Source organism: Miniopterus schreibersii (genome assembly GCF_964146895.1).
Source record: "Miniopterus schreibersii genome assembly, chromosome: 18".
NCBI lineage: Eukaryota > Metazoa > Chordata > Mammalia > Chiroptera > Miniopteridae > Miniopterus > Miniopterus schreibersii.
This window is the reverse complement of record NC_138121.1, coordinates 14,916,454-14,940,393: the sequence shown is the minus strand read 5'-3', so window position 1 is coordinate 14,940,393 and position 23,940 is coordinate 14,916,454. Positions and strand designations below refer to the sequence as shown.

The 23,940-nt window shown below is 52.5% G+C and overlaps 1 protein-coding gene across 3 annotated transcripts; it reads right to left on the bottom strand.

Annotated features, from left to right (window-relative positions):
- Window positions 1-4,517: 4,517 nt before the first annotated feature.
- Window positions 4,518-23,678, bottom strand: PLA2G15 (phospholipase A2 group XV). Of its 3 annotated transcripts, none has more exons than XM_081119230.1 (7): window positions 22,841-23,678; window positions 17,243-17,306; window positions 13,217-13,373; window positions 9,967-10,085; window positions 9,647-9,745; window positions 9,069-9,293; window positions 4,518-6,972 (listed from the first exon to the last, which is right to left on the bottom strand). In XM_081119230.1, exons 1-7 carry the CDS (start codon window positions 22,877-22,879, stop codon window positions 6,461-6,463), a joined length of 1,215 nt encoding a protein of 404 aa, XP_080975356.1. In that variant the 5' UTR covers window positions 22,880-23,678; the 3' UTR covers window positions 4,518-6,460. The 3 variants fall into 3 exon arrangements, with proteins under 3 accessions (XP_080975356.1, XP_080975357.1, XP_080975355.1); XM_081119231.1 differs by lacking the exons at window positions 17,243-17,306; window positions 22,841-23,678 and adding exons at window positions 15,276-15,424; window positions 15,641-15,885 and having other exon boundaries at window positions 4,519-6,972; XM_081119229.1 differs by lacking the exons at window positions 17,243-17,306; window positions 22,841-23,678 and adding an exon at window positions 16,744-16,982 and having other exon boundaries at window positions 4,520-6,972.
- Between the last annotated feature and the right edge of the window lie 262 nt (window positions 23,679-23,940).

Here is a 23,940-nt window from a genome sequence, read left to right as displayed (position 1 = left end):
CGCCCCTGCCACGTGACCGCCGCCGGATCGCGATAGCGCGCGCCGCCTCGGGACAGGGCGCCGGGCGGGCTCCGCGCGGGGCCTGCGGGCAGCGGCTCTTCCCCGCCTCCGCGGGCGGTCTGGCGGGCCGCGCTCCGGCACCCACGTGTGCGCAGCCGGCCTCTGCGTGCACTTGGCAGCCAGCCCCCGGGCCGGCCACGCCGGGCCCCACGCGGGCCGCGATCCGGCCCAGCCGCCTTTGCCAGCTGGCGTGCCGCTCCCTGACGCTGCGCCGAGTCGCCCCAGCCTCCGAGAGACTCAACACGGGGACGCGCTCGCGGGGAGCTCCAACCGGCCCCGTTCCTACGTGTCCTTTGGCTTGGGCCCCGCATTCAGGGGGGACTACATACAGCTTACAAAAGGAGCTCTGAACAACCTCCTCACCCCCTTCACAGCCAACCCTCCACCTCCGGATCCTAGGACGCAGACCCAGAACTTGTCCTCTGCATTCACAACTATTGAGGCCCCCACAGACGCATGGACACTCCTGGGCCTCCGTAGCCAACCTCGGGCCTTCCTGGGGCTCAGGCTGGAGGACATTTTCCCGTCCTCGTCTTGCTTGACCCTGCTGACACCTCTCTTAGGGGACTGCACCCTCCTGCCTCTTTCTGGCCCTCTGGTTGCTCCTCCATCTCCTAGGGCTCCTTTTCCTCTGATGGCCATTGGGGTTCTGTCTAGGGCCTCCTGACCTCACGGGCAGCTGAGCTCTCCCCCTTAGTTTCCTGTCCACACTTCAAGCTATGATTCTCTCCTGGGCCATGGGGAGTCATTTCCTGCAGACGTATTCACAACTGCACATCTCCGGTTCCGTACTAACCATACCCAAACCTCTGTTTCCCACTACCCAGTGACGCAGCCAGAGATGGGCAGCGCCCTGGACTCTTCCTCCTCCAGCTCCCGAGGCCCTGCATCTCACAGCTTTCTTCTCCCCAGCGGAAATAGCCTCCCAATCCCTATCCTGCTCCCTCTACCTCACCCCACAGGGTATCTGTATCTGAAAATACAGATTGGAATGACTTCATATTTCCTCTGCCTAAAACCCCTTCCACCCTCCTCCCTATAGACCTGAGAGGATTTCTGAAGAGCCCTCACTGGTGTTGCCCTCATATTCTGCTTGGAATATCTTCAAGTGTCAATGAGAGTTTGTGTATATTTGGACCCTTTGCCCCCTAGATCAGTTCCTCCTGCCTACCTGGCCAGGCAGAGAAAGGGCTCTGGGCATGGGTCACTCAGTGACAGCCAGTCCACTTGTCCTTGCAAAAGCCGAATATATGACCTTCCAGCTCCCAGTTTACCAAAAAAGGGACAGGGACAGAAGCATGTCTGCCTCTGGCTGGCATGCAATGTGGGGGTTCTTGACTTTATACAGAAAAGATTTTACATGAGTCCAGGTGATTTTAAGAGTATGTTTATTAAAGCTGGGGACAGTGAAACAAGGAAGGGCTTAGGATAGAAAAACCAACAGGAGAGCCCAGCCAGGTGTGGCTCAGAGGTTGAGCATCGACCTAGGATCCAGGAGATTGCGATTTGATTCCCCATCAGGACACATGCCCATGCCGGGATTGTGGGCTTGATCCCCAGTTGGGGGCATGCAGGAGGGAGCGATCAATGACTCATCATTGATGTTTCTCTCTCTCCCCCCCCCCCCCCGCCTCTGAAATCAATAAAGATATATTTTTTTTAAAAAAGAAAAAGCAACAGGAGAGCCTATAGGCTGGGCTGCTTTGGCTCACTGAGAAGTCAGGGAAAAAGGGATCTTGGAGAAAGGTTCAGGGGGTTAGCCCGGGATGAACTGCTGCTGTCCATTGCTCCCCCAGTTGCAAGTGAGGACCCTTAGAGTTTAGGAGATGCATGCTTAACAGAAGAAAGGCATAAGAAAGGGCACCCCAGGTCCTTGTTTTGAGGGTTTTAAAGGCTGGGAGTTTAGGGGAGGTTTTAGGGGAGGATCTCAATAGATTATTCATCAGCTTTATGCTGATGCACCAAAATGAGATTTATTCCCTTAACTTCATCTGTCTTTGGATGTGGTTGGCACAAATCCCATTAATTGGATTTCTGGTATCCATCTCCCTGAGTTGGGTGATTTAAGCTATTTATCCTCTGGTTGGGGAGGAGAAGTGTAAACTATTTACTCCTAAGTGTCTTTGGTTAGGGGAGATAGGACTTTGCGATTTACTAGATGGTTGTAAACTGCTTGGCCATTTACCTATCTGTCTCAGTTTCCCTATCACTTGTCCTAGCTTACTAGCCTGTCTCACACTCAGTTACAGCAGCCTACCAGCTGAAAGCCCACTATGCACCAAGTACTGAACTGGATGTCCTCCAACACCATTAGTATTCCTCAGGACTACCCTGCAGGGTATATTTATTCATCCCCATTCTTCAGATGAGCAAACTGAGGCTCAGGGAGGTCAGAATGAGACAAGATAGTGAGAAGCTAGGAAAATTCCTCAGCAAGTGGATTGGGGAAACTGAGAGAGACAGCTGATCAAATTGGTTGAGCAATTTACAGCCCTGGGTGCCTAGCACCCAGCAAAATTGGTGCCAGACCTCCCCCCCAGGGTGGCCTTTCCTCCCCTGGCATATCACTGGTCATGTGATTTAGACCCTCCTGACCTTTCCTTCCTAGAGATAACATCTAGGCCTCAGTTGAATTTCAGTTCTAGGCCCAGAAATGCAGCAAACCAGGCAGGCGAGGCCAGGACCAGCTGCAATAACTGATGACACCCTGTCCTGGTGCCGGCCAATCAGTTGAGACCACGACCCTGAAAGTATACACCTGGAAAAGCTGACGACTATTCTATTGAGGTCTTTCCCTAAGATCTCCCCTAAACTTCCAGCCTTTAAAACCCTGAAGCCTAAGAAATAAGCACCCATTCTCCCTCCTACTGGCACTCCCGCAGGCATCTCCTAAACTCTAAGGGACCCCACGTAACTTGAACCTAGGGGGGCAATGGGCCTGTTTTCAAGGCCTCCTTTTCCGTGACTCTCCAGTGAGCTGACAGCATTTCCACTTTGGCTCACTTCTTTCCCGTAACTTTTCTAGTGAGCCAAAGCAACCCCACCTAGTCTCTCCTAAGCCCTTCCTTGTTTCACTGTCCCCAGCTTAAATAAATGTACTCTCAATGCTTCCTGGACCCATGTTGTGAAATTTTTCCTGCTTGAAGTCAAGAACCCACCCTAGGGCAGTCTCTGTCCAATAACAAGGAAACTCCACAGGCTACTTGGCTGAAGCTGACAGAGCTCAGAGTTCAACCCAAGTCTGCCGGTCCTGAAACCTGCTCTGACTCCATGCCCTCTCTGCAGCTGTGAAACAAAGGGTGGCATTTCAGCTGAAATGGACCAGGGGTGAATGGGTGTGCAAGGCCACAACAAAGGCGTGGTATGGAAGGGTGGGTATCAGGGCAGAGCTGGCAGGCTGAGCTCCCTTTCATGTTGTAATCCTTTTATCAAGCCCAGAGATGCAGCTGGACTTTGTACCCCTAGGCATCCTCACCCTCTCTGGACCAAAGCTTCTTCCAGGTTTGGCCAAAAACTAGTGAGAGTGTTCAGAGCGCCCTCTAGTGGCCGACAGGATGTATCAAAACCCGAAGCCCATGCTGGCACTGCCCTGTAGGCAGGAACTGGAGCTCCCACCACCCCAACTGGCCCCTGGCTGGCTCTGGGCTCTGCACCAAAGAATTCAGGCCTGGACCCCAATCCTATGCATGTTTCCCTGTATCAGACTCTCTGTCTTTATCCATCTCCACTTGGTCACCAGATTCTCAATCCATCTCTGCCCATCTTGGCCTCTGTCCATACCAGTCTCAGCCTAGTGTCTCTTCCTCCCTCAGTCTCACTCTGTCCCCAAAGCAGGAGAGATGGTGGGCAGATAAGATGAAACAAAGTAGAAGGGTAGTGTCCTAAAAAGAACCCTGGGTTCAAAGAATACTAAGACCTGCAAGCTGAGAGAGAGGAGAAAGCTGGGAAGGGGAGTCCAGCCAGGGTGACCTGCAGTATTGCCTCTGGTACCCAGATCTGAGGTGGCATCTGAAGCCTGCTGACCAGGCAGGAGCAGGAGCTGCATTCCAAAAGGAATGTTTCAGCCCAGCTGGGCACGGCTCAGTGGTTGAGCATCGACCTAGGGTCCAGGAGATTGCAGTTCGATTCCTGGTCGGGGCACATGCCCAGGGTTGTGGGTTCGATCCTCAGCAGGGGGCATGCAGGAGGCAGCCGATCAATGACTCTCTCTTCATTGATGTTTCTATTTTTCTCTCCCTTCCTCTCTCTGAAATAAATAAAAAATATATATATTTTTAAAAGCCACAAAAACAAAAGGAATGTTTCAGGTCCTGGTTCTTAGTCCCAGGAGGGGAACTAGATTCCAGGAGAGGAGGCAGGAGAATGAAGCCCAAAGCAGTGCACAGGAGAAACACTTTGATGCTGAGAGAACCCATCAAGGCTGCAGGAAAGATCTAACCCTGATTACCTGCCTCTCTAGCCCCCTTACCCCTCCACTAGCTCCCTCCTCTCATGTTCAGAGTAGAGCACAGGCCAGGGCACTTTAGAGCATCCAGAATACTTTTATTGCCATAATCAAGATACAGCCTGCTCAGAGCCTGATATGGGGCCCACCACTCAGGAACAAAAGGAGAGACAGATGCTGGGTATGTACACAACAGAGAAAATCCAGCTCCACAGAAACCTGTGGGAGAGCAGCACAGTCCAGCCTGACCATGGCTTTGGGACTCCACCCTAGAGGCTAGAACCAAGTCTTGGTCTATAGCTGTCGCCCACTTGGAGACCTCCGCTGCCAAGGCAGATACAGACTTTCCAGCCCTGCTATCATAGGAAGACCCATGAAGCATCTGAGGCAGACAGAAAACCCACAGGGGGGCTCCAAGGCACCTGGCTCTCACAGGGCCCGCTCAAGGTTCTGAGCTAGTCCCTGCAGACTAAAAACCACTGAGCTGCCTGGTAGAGGCTGGCTCTAGGCAGGGTGGGCAGGAGCCCAACCTCCTCTCAGCCCTGTGCCAGCCCACTTGGGTGCTAGAGAAACCCTATGGCAGGGTGGCAATATGGTGGTGGGGTTAGCAAGAGGGCAGTTCAGGGAAGTTCTGGGTTATGTTGGCCCACTCCTGAGTTCTCGTTCTTCATCAGGATCTAAAAGGCCATGGCACTGGGTTCTGCTCTCATCCTTGAACCACAGTCCCAAGGTGGAGGGAGCCAGCATCAATACTGTGGGCAACATCCCAACCAAGGGGATCAGGGCTCCTGGGACACAGCCTGCAGAACTGGGGGGCCATCTAGGCTGTTTTTAGAGGTAGGAGTGAATGCCCCAGGGCATGGGAACCACAGAAAACACAACCCACCCCTGCCTGCAGGGGGAACTGGGCTGCCCCCAGAAAGCCACAGTCAGGCTGTTGAACAGCTAGGCCATAGGAAAGCCAGCAGCTCCAGCCACCCATGGCCAGCAGCAGCTGTACCTGTGGCCACTGTGCGGGAAGGATCACCCTAGGGACCAGGAGCCCATCCCTGGGATTTCTGGGGGCAGAGACCACAGCTCAGTCGTATCTCTCACAGGAAGTCTGAGGGCCTGGGATTGGTGGGCGAATGTGAAATGACCACAGGTCTAGAAGGAACACATGGCCCCTGAGTTGGGGATCGGATCCAGGTGCCAGCCAATTTACCTACAGAGCAGTCCTGAGGCCGGTCACAACGAGTCCATCAACAGCAGCATTCTCTCCATTAAGCGTCTTTTGAGCCCTAGTTGGTTTGCTCAGTGATTAGAGCATTAGCCCTCAAACTGAAAGGTCGCAGGTTGGACTCTGGTCAAGGGCATGCACCTTGGTTTCGGGCTCAGTCCCTCTCCCCAGTCAGGGTGTGTGTAGGAGGCAACCAATAGATGTGTCTCTCTCACATCGTTGTTCCTCTTTCTCTCTCTCCCCCCCCCCTTTCCAATCTCTCTAAAAAGCAATGGAAAAATCCTCCAGTGAGGCCTGGCTGGGCGTGGCTCAGTGGTTGAGCATCGACCTAGGATCCATGAGATTGTGATTCAATTCTTGGTCACGGTACATGTCTGGGTTGCGGGCTCGATCCCCAGCAGGGGGTGTGCAGGAGGCAGCCGATCAATGACGACTCTCTTATTATTGATGTTTCTATCTCTCTCTCTCCCTCTCCCTTCTTCTCTCTGAAATCAATAAAGATATATTTAAGGGGAAAAAAAAAGAGTCCCTTGAGTGAGTCCAAACTATTTCTTCCTTCCTCACTCCCAGAGAAAGGATAAGAAACGGCACTTCCCGATGGCAGATGTTTCACAACCCAAGACCTATGGCCTTGGAAGTTCAGTCACAAACTGCTAAACTTGTGGGCCATGGCAGCCCAGGAGGCCAAGAGAAGCAGCTGTAGCCAAGCCATCCCACAGGCTTGCCTGGCAAAGGAATCAGGGCCCAAGGAGCAGGCATTTCAGATAGGCCAGAGTAGTGGCATTGGAGAGCATCTCAATGTGCTCGTTGCCTGGCAGTGCCTGCAGTGTTATCTGTTGTTCCTGGCGGTTGCGCCAGGTCTGGCACTGCAGGGCACTCTGCAAGTTCACAGTGCCATCGCCATCACCAAAGTAGATTTTAGGTTCTCGGTCTGGGAAGCTCTCATAGTAGAAGGAGTCTGGCGTGGGGACACCAGTACCATAGAGGCAATGCAGGGGCACACCAGGCGGCACCATGGCTTCAACGAGCCCCTCCGTGTCCTGCCGCATGAGCCAGCCATCTTCAAAGCCAATGTCCTGGAAGAACCGGCGATAGTCGCGCAACGTGTAGTTGGTCGTGGGTGTGTGTACAAAGACCTTCTCAGGTGACCAGGTATAGTCGTAGGGCAGCAGCCAGCTGGTAGAGACAGCAGACCGCTGCTGCTCTCGGATCTTCAGGGAACTAATGACTGGGATCCGGTTGTTGTCCCCTGCAGGGAAAGGGCTCCAGTCAGTCTGTGCTCAGGAATGCAAGCTGGCTGGGCAGCATGTCCACCACCAGGGTCCCTGCTCGACCCCAGCCAGTGGCCCAGTCAGCACACCAGCATCTCTATACTGTTATCATTATAAACTCCCATGCCTGCATCACCTTTTATTGTTTCCCTTTATTTTTGCTACATCTGGAAAGCACCCAACCAAGACTTGTTTCTTTCCTTCTGCATTTTGTCACCAGGGATTTAGGCAGCCAGCACACACCCAAAGGGTGACTTATCACTGGGTATGTGTGCGCTGACCTTACCGAAGGTGAATCAGCAGGTTGTCAGCCCAGAGGCACAATCCTCTTTTTTTATTACAATGAGCTATGCAAATATTTTTCTTTTTCTAGGCTTAGACCTGCAGCCAGCCAGTCCTGGTCTCATACCAGCCACCTGCCTGTCACTGACCTGGGCAGCCAGGCCCACAAGCAGATCTGCACACTAGAGCAAGAGTCCTTCTCACACAGGAATGCCAACAATACAAACACACCCACCAGCAAGTGAAACTTTCAGAGGGTGAGTTGAAACTTGGGAACAGGAGCCTATGACTCTGTTCAGGGCATAATGGCAACCTATCACTCTACCTCTCTCACTGACCACAGAATCACAGCTCTGCCTGGTGGGGCCTGGCTCTAAGACTCCTCAGGAAAGGGAAGCTCCTACCTAAGGGTCCATGACTACCACCCTTCACACCCCAACCCTGTCCCCAGACTGCCAGGGCCTGAAAAAACAGTGTCCCAGCATCTGAGGCCAAGCCAATCCATGGTCACTACTGGGATAGGCACTGGCTCTGACCTGATCACAACAATCAGTTGACCAACCAGCAGATCAGGCAGTGCCAGTGACTTGAGGAAGAAAGCTCACCAGATGCTTGACACAGCCCTGGCTCATGGCTCCTAAAGTGAAGGGCCATGGGGCTCACACTCAGTCCTCGCAGAAGGAGGAAAGCCCTATGGCTGCAGTTAACAGGTTCTGACAGTCATGAAAATGCAGGTGGCCCTGGCTGGTGTGGCTTGGTTAGGCATTGTCCTCTGCACTGAAAGGTTGCCAGGTCAATTCCTGGTCAGGGCACATCAGGCAGATCAGGCAGTGCTGGTGACTTGAGAAAGAAAGCTCATCACATGCTCCGCACAGCCCTGGTTTCGGGCTTGATCCCCTGTAGGAAGCATGCAGGAGGCAGATGATCCATGTTTCACTCTCACATCAATGTTTCTCCCCCTCTCTCTCTCTCCTTCCCTTCCTCTATCTCTAAAAAAAATCAATACAAATATTTAATATAAAAAATAAAATGCAGCCCGGCCAGGCGTGGCTCAGCAGTTGAGCGTCAACCTAGGATCCAGGCAATCAGGGTTCGATTCCTGGTCAGGGCACATGCCCGGGTTGCGGGCTGCGGCCGATCAATGACTCTCTCATCATTGATGTTTCTAGCTCTCTCTCTCCCTCTCCTTTCCTCTCTCTGAAATCAATGAAGATATATTTAAAAATAAATAAATAAATAAATAAATAAATAAATAAATAAATAAATAAATAAAATGCAGGTGGATTGGGAAGAAATGAAATGGGGAAAAAGGTGACTTTCCCAACTGCCTAGAAAGCGGGCCCAAACAGATCTGCACGTGCTTCCTCCCCATGTTACCCACAGAGGTTCCGCGCTGCTACGCATGGGGGTGTAACTCATAAACAGGAAACTGTAGTCTAGCCTTCCTTCTCTGGGGCAAAGGTGGGGATGAAAAAGGGAGGATGGGGATAGGAGAGAGGGAGAAGGTTTCCCCAAAGAATTGTGGGTCAAACCAAGTAAGGCCAGCCAGGCCTGAGCACAGTGTGTGTACATATGTGTACAAGCAAGCACCTGCATGACCAAGAGTTGTGTCCATGTACATGCTGAAAGAAACTTACACAGATAACAAGGGTCATCAACTAGAGAGATGACATTATTTGGGAAAGAATACCATTCTGGAGAAAAAAGGGTTCCCCAAGATGACACTATAGAGAGAAAGAGAGGATGCCACCCCCAACACCAGCCCCCCATGCTGGGCAAGGCAGGGTCTTACCTGAGGCCAGGACGCGCAGGGTTTTGGCCACGCCCCCCCAGGGCGCACCCAGTGCCACAAAGGCACCGATATACTTGTCCTTCCAGGCCTGTGGCTGCCGCTGCAGAAAGTAGAGCGTGTACATGTTGCCCATACTGTGGGCAACCAGCACCACAGGGCCCCCATACATCTGGTACATCTCCTCGATCATCTCCCGGAGGGCCAGGAAGTAGGGTCCATTTTCATCTGCAGGCCAGAGCCAGGCTGGAGTTAGGCAGGAAGGGTTCTGGGGTCTGAACCACTGACTGTTTCTCAAGCCAGACACAGGACTAGGTGGGTGGAGAGAATGCTAAAATCCAAGTGGAGTGGTCTGATTTCCCCTTAGTTCAATGAAGATAGGAAACAAAGGGGCTCCCTTTCCCCTCCTCAGACTCACTCTCTCTCTCCGGGGCTCAGAGGCCCAGAAATCCTGGGGTGAGGGATGGGGAAAGACAGGACAGACTGACCAGGGGTAGGGGACAGCCCAGGGCCTGTGGTGGCTGTGACCTCTTTGTCCCCACCTCCCACAACCTCAGAGAAGAAACAAGGTGATCACTTACTTGGGGCTCTGCGCCAGTCATAAGGGGCCCCCCGGATGTCCTCACCCCGTGTGTAGCCCCAGCTTACAAGGCTCTCCACGATGGTGTGGAAATAAGAACCTGTACACAGAAATGCATAGTATTATAGAGGGTACTGCCAGTGCCAGCCACCTGTACCACACCTGCCAAGGAGGCTGTGACATCTGACCGAGCGCTCTCTGCCCACACTGATCAGAGACAGTTCACAGGCTACTACTTCAAACCAAGTGGTTCCTCTCACCATAGCAGTTCAGCAAAACCTCCAGCCCCATTCCCTAGAGAGCATGAGAAGGGCTACATACCCACACTGCTTTTGCTGGGGTCCAGGAACTCCAGTGAGAAGGTCTTCCCAAAGCCGGGAACATGCACATCCACACCATCGGGAAACTGGGTGGCCCGGGACGTTTTGTTGTAGACCAGCCTGTCAGGAGGGGATACTGAGCTGGTGACCCAGAGTTAGTACTGAATTTGGGTCCCAGTACTTCCCTGTGTCCTGAGTCACACTCCCTTCTCATCCTCAGGTTTGGTCAGTTGTATAGGCGAGACCAAAAAGTAACTATGGGGGTTCAGAGCTAGTCATGGGAGATTGCTTCTGTGGACTATTTTGAGCTAAGGACAATTTTAGCTTCAGGCTCAAGAAAAACTTCTGCCCCTTTCTTTAACTACCTAGAACTTGAATTAGGAGCCTCTCCCATAACAAGAGATTATCAGTGATAATCTCTTTTTACCCACCATTAATTATATGGTAGGGGAAACTTCTATTTACTAAACACTTGCTATTCTTATTCTGTAATTACCTGTTGCCCCCAGGGCACCTTACCTCACCCTAGCTCCAAACGTCTTCTATACCCTTGCTCTCTTTCAGTCTCTGAACCTCTTTTTTAAAAATAAATAAATAAATATATCTTTATTGATTTCAGAAAGAGGAAGGGAGAGGGAGAGAGAGAGAGATAGAAACATCAATGATAAGAGAATCATCATTGATCAGCTGCCTCCTGCACCCCCTACATTGGGGATGAAGCCCTCAACCCAGGCATGTGCCCTGACTGGGAACTGAACTGCAATCTGGATCATAGGTCAGTGCTCAACCACTGAGCCATGTCGAGCCAGGCTCTGAACCTTTCTTGTAAGTAGGGTCTCTGACTCTCTCATGTATGTGGGGTTCCCATACAAATGTAAGTATTAAATTCAGTTATTTTCTCTTGCTAATCTGTGTCATGTATATTTGATTATTATAATGACCAGCCAAAAGAACCTTGAGAGTAAAGTTTGTTCCTCCCCAACATAACAAAGCAAATTTAGAAAGCACAAATCAGTATGAGGACCCCCTCCAAGGCTCACTCTAAAGACTGACCCTCATGCCCTGGCCAGGTAGCTCATTTAGTTAGAGCATCACCCCAGTATGCCAAGGTTTGGGGTTCAATCCCCAGTTAGGGCACATACAAGAAACAACCAATGAATGCATATATAAGTGGAACAACAAATCGATGTTTCTCTCTCTCTCATCAATTAAAAAAAAAAAAAAGATGGACTCCAGGACCCTTCTCCTTAATGTCAACCACCCCAGAATGCAGGTCTTAGATCTGTTTGGGAGAAGGAAGCGCCATGACCAGCTCTGCCATGAACGCCACACTTAACCCCAAAAGGCAGGCTAACTTTACAGGCTCCTATTGCTCCATCTCTAAGGATCCAGCTCCTGCCACCCACCACAATACATCACAGGGGAAAGGAGATGGTGAGAGCAACTCACAACAGAACCAGACAGAGACCTCAGCAGCTGCTGTGTGGGTGGACAGACCAGGCCTGCAGAAATGATGGGGAAAGGGTGGTGAAGACAGGAGGAAAGCCTTATGCCAGTCCAGGAATCCTGCTCTGGCCTTCCAAGGAGGCAAATGTGTTGGAGAAAACACAGGCTACACAAGCATTCCCTGGTGATCCTGAGTCCCACCTCACCTTAAAGATTAGCTATAGGATGCTGACATGACTCGCAACATTGGCCTAAATAATAGGTCCTGGTGGTCTACTCTCTCGAGGCCAGTCTGTAGATTATTACAACGGACACTCGGCAAAGTGCAGAAAATTGTTCTGGAAAGCCAAGTCAGCTCTGTGCTGGATGAAAGTCTAAACAGGTCAGAGGAGCAATGAAGGTAGACAAGCCCCTCTTGGTATCAGCCCGCATCTCCAATTGGCAGTAACTGAGACCATGTCTCTGGTACAAAAATAGAAATGCAGATCAACAGCCCAGAAATGACTCTGATGACAAACACATGCAGAGGAGGAAAGAGTCAACAAAGCAGGCATCTTAAACAAGAAGGGCAGGGTGCCTGGAGAGACAGCTAGTGAATCTCCAGGGGAGAAAAAAAAAATTTAATCTGTTAGATTTCATTTAGCTCAAATATTTATTGAGCACCAGCTGTGTTCCAGGTTCTACTGCTATAAAGATAAAAGAGATACAGTTTCTGCCTTCAGGGAGCTCAGTCTGAGAGGGAAAACTTAGCTCAGGGTCATACAATTTTGGGTCTGAATCCTGGTTTCTGCCTCTTATTAGCTGAGTGACCCTGGCAATTTTAAAACTGATCTGAGATTTGAGATGCCCTGTGCTATAAAACAGGTTTGTAAATAGCACTTCTTTCATAGAGTTGCTATAAGACTAAGTGAAAGAAAATATGTAAAATGTACAGTGTCTGTAGTCAATAAGCAGTAATTCTTATTATTGGGAAACATCCTTGGAAACAAAGTTTGATGAGGGTTAGAGGAAACAGGCATGTGCCATGGGGGTTACAGAGATTAACAGCTCTGAAGAGTGGAAGGGACCTGCTCAGGATTTAAAAGGTGAATGGGGGAGGCAGGGGGGACTGGCTGGTGTGCCTTAGAGATTAGAGTGTCGGCCCACACACCAAAGGGTCTTGGGTTTGATTCCCAGTCAAGGACATGTACCTAGGCTGCAGGTTCAATCCACGGTTGGGGCACGTGTGGGAGGCAACCAATCAATGTATCTCTCTCACATCAATGTTTCTCTCTTTCTCTCTCTCTCCCCCTCCCTCCCTCCCTTACACTCTCTAAAAATCATTGGGGGGGAAATATCCTCAGGTGAGTATTAACAACAACAACAAAAAGGTAAATGGGGGGGAATTTATCAGGCAAAGAGTGTAGAGGTAGATTCCAGGCTAAAAGAACAGCATTTGCAAAGGGATGGAGACCTGGCATCCAGGGAAAACAAGCAGCTGGAGGGGCAGGTGTGGCCAACCCTGAAGCAAGGGAAGGGTTGAGGGCCAAGTTGAGGCTATGACAAGGGCTGGAGCATAGAAACCACAGGTAGTGCTCAAAGCACAAGATGTGGCTTGGAGAGGGTAGGAACAAGAGCAGCGGGAAAGGGAAGAAAGTTCTGTCTGGGAGAGAGCAAAGGTGGTGCCAACAAGACTGAGGAAATGGGAAGGGAGAAAGGTCAGTGACCTTAAGATCTCTTGAGGTGGGGATAACATGGAAATGGACTCTGGAGGCCTCTTTAGGTTGAGTTGGTGAGCAGCACCCAGTCTGTGCCCCAGCTCCCACCTGATATTGTCGATCCAGCAGTCAATGATGACAGGCAGCAGCAGTTCAAGGTTCAGCCAGAGTGTGAAGTAGCTGTCCGTTTTCTTGGAGCAGAGGTAGTGCACGACCTTTGGCTTGTCCAGCTTTGCCTCCAGCTGGTTGCCCAAATCACCAGGCACTGTAGCGGGGCACAGAACATGCATGAGGAGGCCCTGGACCTAGCAGGCTGGTGACCCTCAAGGCTTGAATCCAAAGGCCTTTTACCATCCCAGGCTATAGTAGGCAGGGCTTTGTTCACTCTGATTGGAATGGGAAACAGAGCAGAGTATTGTGCCACTTAACCAGCCCAAAGTGAAAGCACTCCAAGACAGGCTTGTGGAGGAAGGCAACAAACTGAAACACAATAGAAAGAAGCTCATATTGGCACCTGCTGACTTACAGAGGTCCCCAGGCTTTGGTAAAGTCCAGAGTCCAGTAAGGTTCCAAAGGGCAGATTATCTGGAGGGCCCTAGCATCTGAGCCCACCTGGACCAAGCACTAGAGATGGCTACCCTGAAATAACACACCATTCCGGCCATAGCCCAATGCGGGGTGGGGGAGACTAGGCCTAAAGGATAACTTCTCTCTACCTGAACTGGCCTATTGAATCTACAAAGAGCCCTGGGGGGCCTTGTGACACTTAAATCTATCCCTGTAGCTCCAGTGCCCAACATTCAAGGCCTTTTATTTATTTTTTTTCTTTTAATCCTTACCTGAGGACATGTTTATTGATTTTTAGAGAGAAAAAGGAGGGGGGAGAGAGACAGAGAGAAACATAGATCAGTTGCCTCCCATAAGCACCCTGACTGGGGACTGAACCCACAACCTAGGTATATGTCCTGAACAGGAATCGAACCCACAACCTTTTGGTGTAGGGGATGATGCTCCAACCAACTGAGCCACCCGGCCAGGGGAACATTTAAAGCTTTCTAGGGTTTATTTACTCCCAATGACCTTTAAGGCCGCACCTGTTCCCACATGCATGCTCTCAACACCTCCCATATTCATCCCCATTTAAGATCCATGATCACTGAGTGAACAACCAGCCCTTGGCTCTCCCTGGCATTCACTGGAGGGCCCTAGCATCTGGGCCTACCTGGACCAAGCATTCACAGTCCTGGGCTCAGACTGTGAACCCAGCCCTGCAGAGAGCACGCCCTCTGTGTGCACCATCTCACAGTATCCTCGGGGTAGCCATGGGAGGCCGTTGTAGCACCTGCCTTCACTTCCTTTCATGATATGGGTGCAGAAGTGGGGAGTCCCCAGCATGACATGCTCTGGATGACATGCCTGTGGACTGGGCAGAGGAATATAGAGACCTGTCATTGTTTCCACTAAAAAAAATTGCTGAAAGAAGAAGTCACCAGATCTGCTTTGCCTGGATATCTTTCACCCTGGCCAGGCTGTGTGGCCTCTAAAAATAGCAGTGATCACTTCCTCAGCCCTTGTGCCTAGAACTAGGATAAAAGCCATCCACATGCCTCTGACCTCAAATAACAGTGGGAGAGAACATTCTTATTATGCCCACTTTTCAGATGAGGAGACTAAGTCTGGGAGAGGTAGAAATGGCTTACTACAGTCCCTTCCCCCTGCCCAGGGTCTTCTTCTGTGTCACTTCTCTGGCCTCTGCTTCCTCTACCATCAGTTTGAGTCCCACACATAGAGACTGGTCACCCTTGGATTACTTACTGATCTGTGACCAGTAACACCCTGACCACTACTGGCCATGGGGTTTCCTAGGATTAATGCCAACAGCCTCACTCTCTGGGAAGGTTAAGATGCCAGTTACTCTGACTCTGGGTGGGGACTGAATGACATAATGAGTTAGCATCAATTTAGGAGAAAAGACTGTATGCCTTTCATGGACTTCCCAATGCAACACCCTTTTATTCAGAACTCCTTAGGCCCACACATGATCCCCTGCAGGCCTCCAAGATAAAGTCCAGATGACCCAACCAGTCACGGGCCTGCACAGTCCACTCCCCCCCCCGCCCCCGGTCCCCCAGCAACCACTCCATTCCAGACAGCCTGGACTACCTACCTCCTTCCCTCTGATATGTATTTCCCTTTGCCTGGAACTCTCCTGGCCATAGCTCCAGCTGCATACTCCAGGAAGCCTTCCCTGACTGGGTCAGTGGATTCTCTGTGCTTGGCCAGCACAGACCTCATCTCTGGGGATCAACCTGCAAGCTTAGGGAAGGCAGAGCCAAGTATGCCCAATTCCCATGGTTAACCTGGGCCAGCCATCCCCCTGAAGCATTTCCCAGCCCAGAGCTCCTGGTGGGGGACCCCCTGGGACCAAACTACCTGCCAACCTTACCCCTCTGTGATCTGTATCACCCCCCATTAACATACACCCAGCAAAAAGAGTATGGGGGCCATGCACAGTCAGTATGTAACATATACCTCAGCACACCTCTGCCTTCAGGAGTCCTGGCAAGTCACCTACACACTAGCTCTGGGTGGGAGTGACAGCCTGCATGAGGTATCCAAAGCCCCCAAGGCGGAAGTTTCATTCCTGCCCGGCCGGGCGTGGCTCAGCAGCTGAGCATCGACCTAGGATCCAGGTGATCAGGATTCGATTCCAGGTCAGGGCACATGCCTGGGTTTCGGGCTAGACAGCCGATCAGTGACTCTCTCATCATTGATGTTTCTATCTTTCTCTGTCCTTTCCTCCTCTCTCTGAAATCAATAAAGATATATTTAAAAAAAAAAAAAAGAAGTTTCATTCCTGCCCACCACCACAAGGAAACACTGTGACTACAGTTGCCAGGGGTCAGGGCCAAGAAAGGCCAAGTAAGCAGGAGAGATCACCTAGCCCCAACATAGCTCAGTTCAAGTAGGTCCAGAAGGATGAGTACAGGCTGCTCTCTGACATCTGTTCATCGCCACTGTCCCACCCCTTACCTCTGCCTTTAGCCATCCTCACATTCCCTAGGCGCTCCTCCCTCAGACCCAATGCTACACATCTAATAAGTTTGGGGGTGCCCTGGTGGCAGGGTCAGACAGCAATTCTTTCCCCAACGAGCTTCCTTTCAGTAATGAATGCCCTTCCAAACGTGTGGGGCTGAAAGGGTCCAGGGAGACAGCCCACTAGCCAAGCCCAAGTCAACGCTAAGGCCCCTGGGGGCCAGCGCTAAGGCCACCTTACCTCCAAAACTGCCCTCAGGAGTGGGACCAAAGGACCTCAGTCTTCCCAGCTAAAAAATGGGGATAAGGCGAGGCAAGGTTTGGGACTGCCATGGACAGGCAGACCGACGGACAACCGCATGGTAACCCTCCTACTTACCCCCATATTCTACAGGGGAAGGTGACAGAGAGGTTGACCACACCCGCGACCAGTATGTCCAGAGGTGGACGAACCGACCCCAGTGACAAGACAGCCCATACGCTCCCCTACCTCGAGCTTAGAGCCGACGCAAACCGGGCAGGCAGCCCCCTCACCCCCGCAACCTGCCCCGCCTGACGCACGAGCCAACAACAGACCCGCGAATGGACGCGCGCCTCACCCAGGACCACAGGAGGGGGACGTCCAGTCGGAAGCGCCGGGTCTGCGAGCAGCAGGAGGAACAGGAGGCCACCCGGGAGCAGGGCTGCACGCTGGGGGCAGGGGCGGGGACCCATAGCGTGGCACGGAGGGTCCAGCTCCCTGGTGCGGATCCAGGGCTCCGGGCTCGCGCCTAGGCCGGGGCGCGGCGACGCGCTTAACCCCGCCGCCCACCGCCTCCACGGGGGCCGGGCCAATCAGGGCCCACCTCCCGCAGACGGCCTGCCAATAGGGGCTCGCCTCCAGCGGGTCCCTCCCAGTCGGAGCTGGCCGCCCGGCTCCCGCTCATCCCATACTCGCTTCCTTGACAGCGCTGCGAACCGAGCGCATCGATCGATCCAGGCTCTGCCCGGCTCCCACGCTCTCGGCGGACCCAGCCCGCCACCGCCGGGTGCCCAGTCCAGCCCCCCGTACTCCAAGTTTACGCTGCGCAGCCCTCAGCCCCGATTCCCGGCGCCTACCTGACCTGGGATCTGGAACGAGCCTGGCTGAGCGGCGATTCATGGTCCAGTGTGTTAGTGGCTCCTGAGAGACACCGGTCAGAGCAAGAGGGAAAAGAGAAGTGAGCCCTTGGCAGTTTGGGGACCTCAGGGGACCAGACCTTACCAGGACCTTTGCGCAAGCCCCACACCGGTTCTTCACATCCTGCCTGGAGAATGTGTGGATTGTTCAGGCAACTCTCTGTCGTCTGCCCCGGAATTAGGATGGGACAGGCAGAGGCCAAGTCAGTATGTTTCGTTTCTGAGTGAGATGTATGTATGTCCTCCCTTTTCAGGGGCGCGGAGTATGGAGTCACCCTAACAGACGGCGCAGCTCAAGGGCAGCGTTGAGAGTGGACTTGAAACTTGACCCTGAGCCATGGCCCATCCGCAGGTTCCCCCGCAGAGCAGGAGGGGTGTTGGGACCTCCCAACACACGCAAACCTGGGGATCAAGAGAGGACACAGGCTCCCTGCACGAGGAATGGGGGAGAACAGAGTGGGAAGACCTTTCAGGTGGTATTAGACCAGCACTACTCATCGCTCTGGGAGAGGGGGGCCATATGTTTGGAGACTGCAGGTCTCGATCCTCCACACACTACCTCCCAAGAGCCAGTCACACCCTGGTCAGCTGATCTCAAGACCTCTATCTCTCCCCTCCCTTCCTTCCTCTTGGTCAATGGCTGACCATTTCCAGTTTCTCTCAGTGCCCCTCAGTAAATCTACTCACCATCTTGGCCTCCCCTTCCTGTTTTCTTACAGTGAAATACATTGGTGGATGGGGTACCCTCATCCTGTAAGGTCCAACTATCTCCTGCCTCAGGCCCTAGCCCAGGGACACCCCCCCCCCCCCAAAAAAAAAACAACCCTGCCTCTCTCACCTCCATCCCAGGCCTCAGCAGAAGAGTCCCTGAGGATGATCTGGCAGGCCCAGTGTGGGAGACCATAGAGACCCTTCTGCCAGGGCTAGGGACAGGCAGGAGATCAAAAGCCAAGGGTTAAGTGGGGAGAGAATAGGGAACATGACAGCTTGGGCCACTTTGGACTCTGGCACAGTCTGAATGTCTTGTCAGCCCAACAACCTCAGGTGATTACAGGCCCCTCACAGGTCTAGATTCCCACAGGCTTTCCACGGCCATTGGGGGAAAGGGTGCCAAGGTTTGGTTAGCAATGACCCATGCTGGCACAGTGAAGAGGAGTCAGAAGGTGAGAGCCCCCCCATTTCACACAACCCCACCATCCACATGATGGCTGCAGACCTGGAGTCATCCTGGACTCTAGCTACCTCCCTGTCAGGCCCACAATCAGATGGTCATCAAGTCTTCCTAGCTCTATCCACCCAAAGCCAGACCACCCTCATCCCCATAGTAGCCTCCTCACTGATGTCCAATTTATGCCCTTATTGCTGTGGACTGTTCTCCACATGCCAGGTTGACATCATAAACCCTGTCAGGCCCCATCACTATCCGCCTAATCCCACTCATGACTCTCCCATTACATGCATGCATCATAGTGAGTGAGGACCTTGCAGTATATTCTGGCTGTCTCCCCCAATTTCCACTCTGGCAGCTATCTTATCTCCAACCTCAATGGCTTTCTTGCTGCTTAGAGCAAGACAACCTCATTCTCTCTCAAGACTTCTGCATTTGTTGCACTGGGCCAGTCTGCAGCCTCCACTTTTGGGAACCAACTGAGCTCTGCATTTAGGTCTCAGCGCAGACATGACTATTGACTTTGAAGCAGCCCCTGCCTGGCTCCCATTAAAATACTGGTCCTGGCTGGTGTTTCTCAGTGGTTAGGGCATCATCCCATGCACCAAAGGGTCACAGCCTCAATTCCCAGTCAGGGCACATACCCAGGTTGTGGGTTCAATCCTCAGTCGGCACCTACAGGAGGTAACTGATTGATGTTTCTCTCACATCTTTCTCTCTCCCTCTCCCTCTCCTCAGGTGAGGAATATATATATATATACTGTATATATATATATATATTCACTGAAAGAGCAGGACCCTCACCTGTCCAATCACTGTCACCTCCTGGTTACTAATTACCACCAGCACAGTCCCTGGCACACAGCAGGTGCTTAACATATGTTGAACGAATGAGTGATACATTCCCTTCTCTACAACACTTCCAGGATCCCTGTCAGACCTGGAGAAGGAGATAAGGGACTGAGAGGTCTACAGGACTGGATGTGAGCTCTGAAAAAGACTGGGAAAGGAGGGTTTCCTGTGAAGGGGAATATTCTGGGCAAAGAACAGATGTAAAAATAAATCCAGAGACTAAGGAGCCCAGCCAGTTGTGGTGTCTTCCTCAGGTGAAAGTCCAGCCAACAGCCTTTACCCTTCCTGTGTTATTATTGGGCCCTTTGCATTTCCTCTCCCTTGCCCAGGCTGCAAGCTTCCCCTACCTGAACCAGGTGGGAGTCTGAGCTTGGAGCAACCCAACGAACACCAGGACTTCTGAGCTAGTTTGGTAGCCAGAACTGAGCCCATTTGGAGGTCAATTTATTCTCCTAAAGCTCAGGGCTTAGCAGGCTCCCTATTCCTCTGCTACCAGGGCCTCCCTAAAGTCAAAAGAGGCCAAATACTGACTCAATCATGACAGAACCCTGGGGGAAAGGGGCCCAGAACAGGGCATCTAACCTGGCCTGGCATCAAGGAAGGCTGCCTGGAAGAAGAATTAGAGCTGGGTCTTGAAGAATAAGTAGGAGGTTATCAAGAAAACAAAGGGTAATCCAGCAGGGAGCTTAGCACGCACAGCAGCCTCGGGACCTGAACAATCACAGCAGTGTCTGGAACACATGGTGGATGAGAGTGTATCTGAGAGGTTGAGGCCCCTGAAAACCAAGCTTAAAAACGTGGAAGGGAAAAAACAAAAAAAGAAAAGGAAAAAAACGTGGCCTTTGTCCAGCGAGCCAGGAGCCTCGAGGATTCTCAACCCTGAGGGAGGCGGCCTGGTGTCAAGGGCCTTCCCCCTCCAGTGCTCGCTCCTCTTCCCAACATCTGGATGAAGCGACAGAGTCAGCGCGCCCTCTAGTGGGTCCTCAGCGGCGATTCGGCAAAGGGGGCGAAGATGGGAACTCCTGGGGAGCCCAGGACTCTTGCTACCCCGGAGGCCCAGAGATAGGAAGGGTGGCCTGGTCCATCAGGGGGTCGCTAAGGGTGGGGATGGGCCTGGGACAGGGACTGTGGATCGCCGCGGGGGACACCAGCAGGCACCCAGCGTCGAATCCTCTCCCACAGCGGCATATTTTCTGGCCCGGGAGGGAGGGCGGGGGAGAAAGAGGTTTTTACACCACTACTAGACTCCCTGGAGGTCCACGAGAACGCCCACACCCCCCGCCCCAGGATCCCCACTCTGGTATCTGCCCATACCAGCGGCTGAGGATGGGATTCTGCCGGCGAGGCCCGGCTGGCGGGACCAAGTTCCTTTCCCCCAAATACCTGGAGTACGATTTGGGAAAGGCAAAGGCATCTGGCAGTATGGTTGGAGCCTCACTCACCCCTCTCCCATACCTTATCTTCGATTCATTCATTCATAATTCGTGAATCCTAGTGGGAGTTGGGTGGGGTACTTGTCAGTGAAATACAGACATTCCAAACTACTGTAGGGATCTCTGCTACAGAGGGAGGTGCCTTGAGAGAGGAAAATCTGGAGGAAGAGCACTATTAACCAGGGCAAGGGTGAGTTGTTGGAGAAGTGCAGATGAGACCACTAGTGCAAAGGCCCTGTGGCCCAGGGAAGGTGACTATCCCTGGAAGACCAGGAGGCAGACAAAGCAAGCCAACCATTCATTCATTAAGTCTTGAGCATCTATAATGCTCCCTAAATATCTTGGGGGGATTAGTTCCAGGACCCCACTCCTCCCATGCCCTCATTCCAAAATTCTCCCATATATAAAATGGTGTAGTAGCCCTGGCCAGTGTGGCTCAGTTGGTTGAGTGTCGTTCTGTGCCTGGAAAGGTCACTGGTTCGGTTTCTGGCACATACCTGGGTTTTGGGATCCCAGCGTGGGAGGCAACCGATATCCATGTTCTTTCTCACATCCATGTTTCTATCTCTATCTCCCTCCCCCTTCCTCTCTCTGAAATCAATAAAAACATTAAAAAAAATTTTTTTGATAAAATGGTGTAATATTTGCTTATAACCTATGAGGGTCCTGACCTATGCTTAAAAAAACAAAAAACTTTTTTTATTTTTTAATCTTCACCTGAGGACATGCTTTTATTGCTTTTAGAGGGAGAGGAAGGGAGAAAGAAACATTATACTCCCTCACAAACATTGATTGGTTGCACGGGTGGGGGAGATCAAACCTGCAACCTGGTTATGTGCCCTTACTGGAATGAAACCCACAACCTTTCGGTTTACGGGAGGATGCTTCCAACCGACTGAGCCTCTAGATTATTTATAATGCCTAATATAATGTAAATATGTAAATAATTGTTATACTGTATTGTTTAGGGATCAACTTTCTGGAATTTTTAATATATATATTTTAAATTGATTTCTGAGAGAGGAAGGGAGAGGAGGAGACAAATAGAAACATCAATGATGAGAACCATCTATTGGCTGCCTCTCCTGCACCTCCTCTACTGGGGATCCAGCCTGCAACCGGGGCATGTGCCCTGACCAGGAATCGAACCATGACCTCCAGGTTCATGGGTCGACGCTCAATCACTGAGCAACACCGGCAGGGCAACTTTCTGGAATTAAAAAAAAAAATTAAAAAAAATTTGATCCGCGGTTGGTTGAATCCACGGATATGGAACCGCGATTTGGAGGGCCAACTGTACTATATCCCAGGCCCAGTGATAGACGCTGGGCATGAGCCTGTCCTCAAGGATCTGGTGTTCTCATGGGTGGGGGCTGGAGCAGGGAAACAATAAAGGATTTACTGTGTTAGAAGTTAGTTTAGTGCTGGGGTAGTGGAGATGTGAGAGCTGAATAGGGGACAGGAGTGCGGGTTGTTCAGTATTACTGGGGTGATTTTGGACGACCCATCTGAAGATGAGTAAGAGAGCTCAACAAAGCAGGGCCCTACGGTTATTTTAACGAATTTAGTTTTCCAAGGAGAGTCCAAGTCTCGGAAATTGTCATGCGGCTGGGGCGATTGGACGGAGGCAAGGAGGTTTGGGGAGGCCTCCCCACGCTGCCAGCCCCTTGCCTCAGATTCTATGGGACTCGGACACGCATGAAGGACTCTCCAATGGGAATGCGCTCAGGACGGCCAGAGATACCCCTCTAGAAAGGTCAGTCAACTGGAGGGGCCTGCTGAGGCGCCGCGTCCGGAACCGCGCTGAATAGCGAAAGGCCTAACAGGGTCTGGAAGGTGACCGCATGGGGGCGCTAACATGGGCGAGGCGGAGATCAAGCAGCGTCACGGCGGCCCGCGGGGGGCGCCGGGGCTCTGTTCGGTAGGAGCAGCGCAGACAAGAGCCAGCAAGGAGCGATGTAGGCCAGTGGAGTTTTAGGAGAGTCCCGGGCCCTGAGGTGCTGCTGGGGTGAAGGGGAGCAGGGGGAAAGGCCTGACTCCGTCTGGCGCGTGCGCGCTGCAGGGTGGATGGGGGAGGGGCCTTACCTCACGGCTGCGCCCAGCCCCGGAACAAATATTTGACATTCCAGATTTATCTCGAGGAGGAGAGGCCCCAAAAGCGACGTTTCCCCCTCCCCCGGGACTGATTGGCTTAGCGCTTCCGGGGGTGGGGACAAGCGGACGGTCCCAGGTAGGCGGTCCAGAGAAGTGTAGCCGCGCGTGGACGCAAGGCAACCCCCCAAGGGGAAGCGCTGATCGCCGGAAGCTTCTGGAAGAACTGCCTACTTCCCACTTCCTCCAGGCTGCCGTGTCCCGGTGCGAGTCCCCACTTCCGATCCTGGCGCCTCAGTCTTTATCTTTTAGCTGGGGACGCGCCGGAGTGTGGGTTCAGTGGGCAAGGCCTCGGAGGCCCCCTCCACCCCCGGTTCTTTCGCTGTCCGAAGGTCTAGACACAGTCCTCTGCTTTTCCGACGTAGTGAGGTGAAGCTCCCACCTCAGTTGCGGCTCCGTCTTGGCAACCCCTTTGTTCCCGCTGGGCTGGAGTCCCTTCTTCCCGCCGGATTCTTATTCAGTTTCTCAGTCACATAAATGGGAAAATTGGGGGAAGTCCGAGGCGGCCTGGAGACTCGCCGTAAAGGAGCCTCAGCAAGATCGACGAGGCGAAAGGGAGCCCTCCACGCGGGATTGTCCGAATTGGGATGTTGGTCCCGGACAGAGAAGAAATTCTGCAACACGCAAGGGCACATTACACCTTTGCCGCTGGTCCCCACCCGCCAGCGCGCTCACATCTCTAGGCAACAGGCCCACTTGTCAAAGGGGCAGTGCTGCAAAAACAGGCTGGAGTCCCCACGTGGGGTAGGGGTGCGGCTCTAGGCCTGGACCGTCCGGCTCAGCCTGGTCTAGAGTCCCGCTCTCTGGAGTTGGGGAAGGGGGTGTCCACCGCCTCCTTCCGCAGCACCAAGGCCTGTGCACCTCTGAACGCGCTTTGGCACCGCGAGCACTTCCTGGAGCTAGGCTAAGGCCTGGCCTTACCACCTGTACGGACAAGCTCTGCCCTATGACCTCTACGGCCCCCCCCCCAGGGCTCTAATGACCTCTTGGGATCCCCTCCCCCCAGTCTACCTCTGGTGATTCCCCCACAGGCT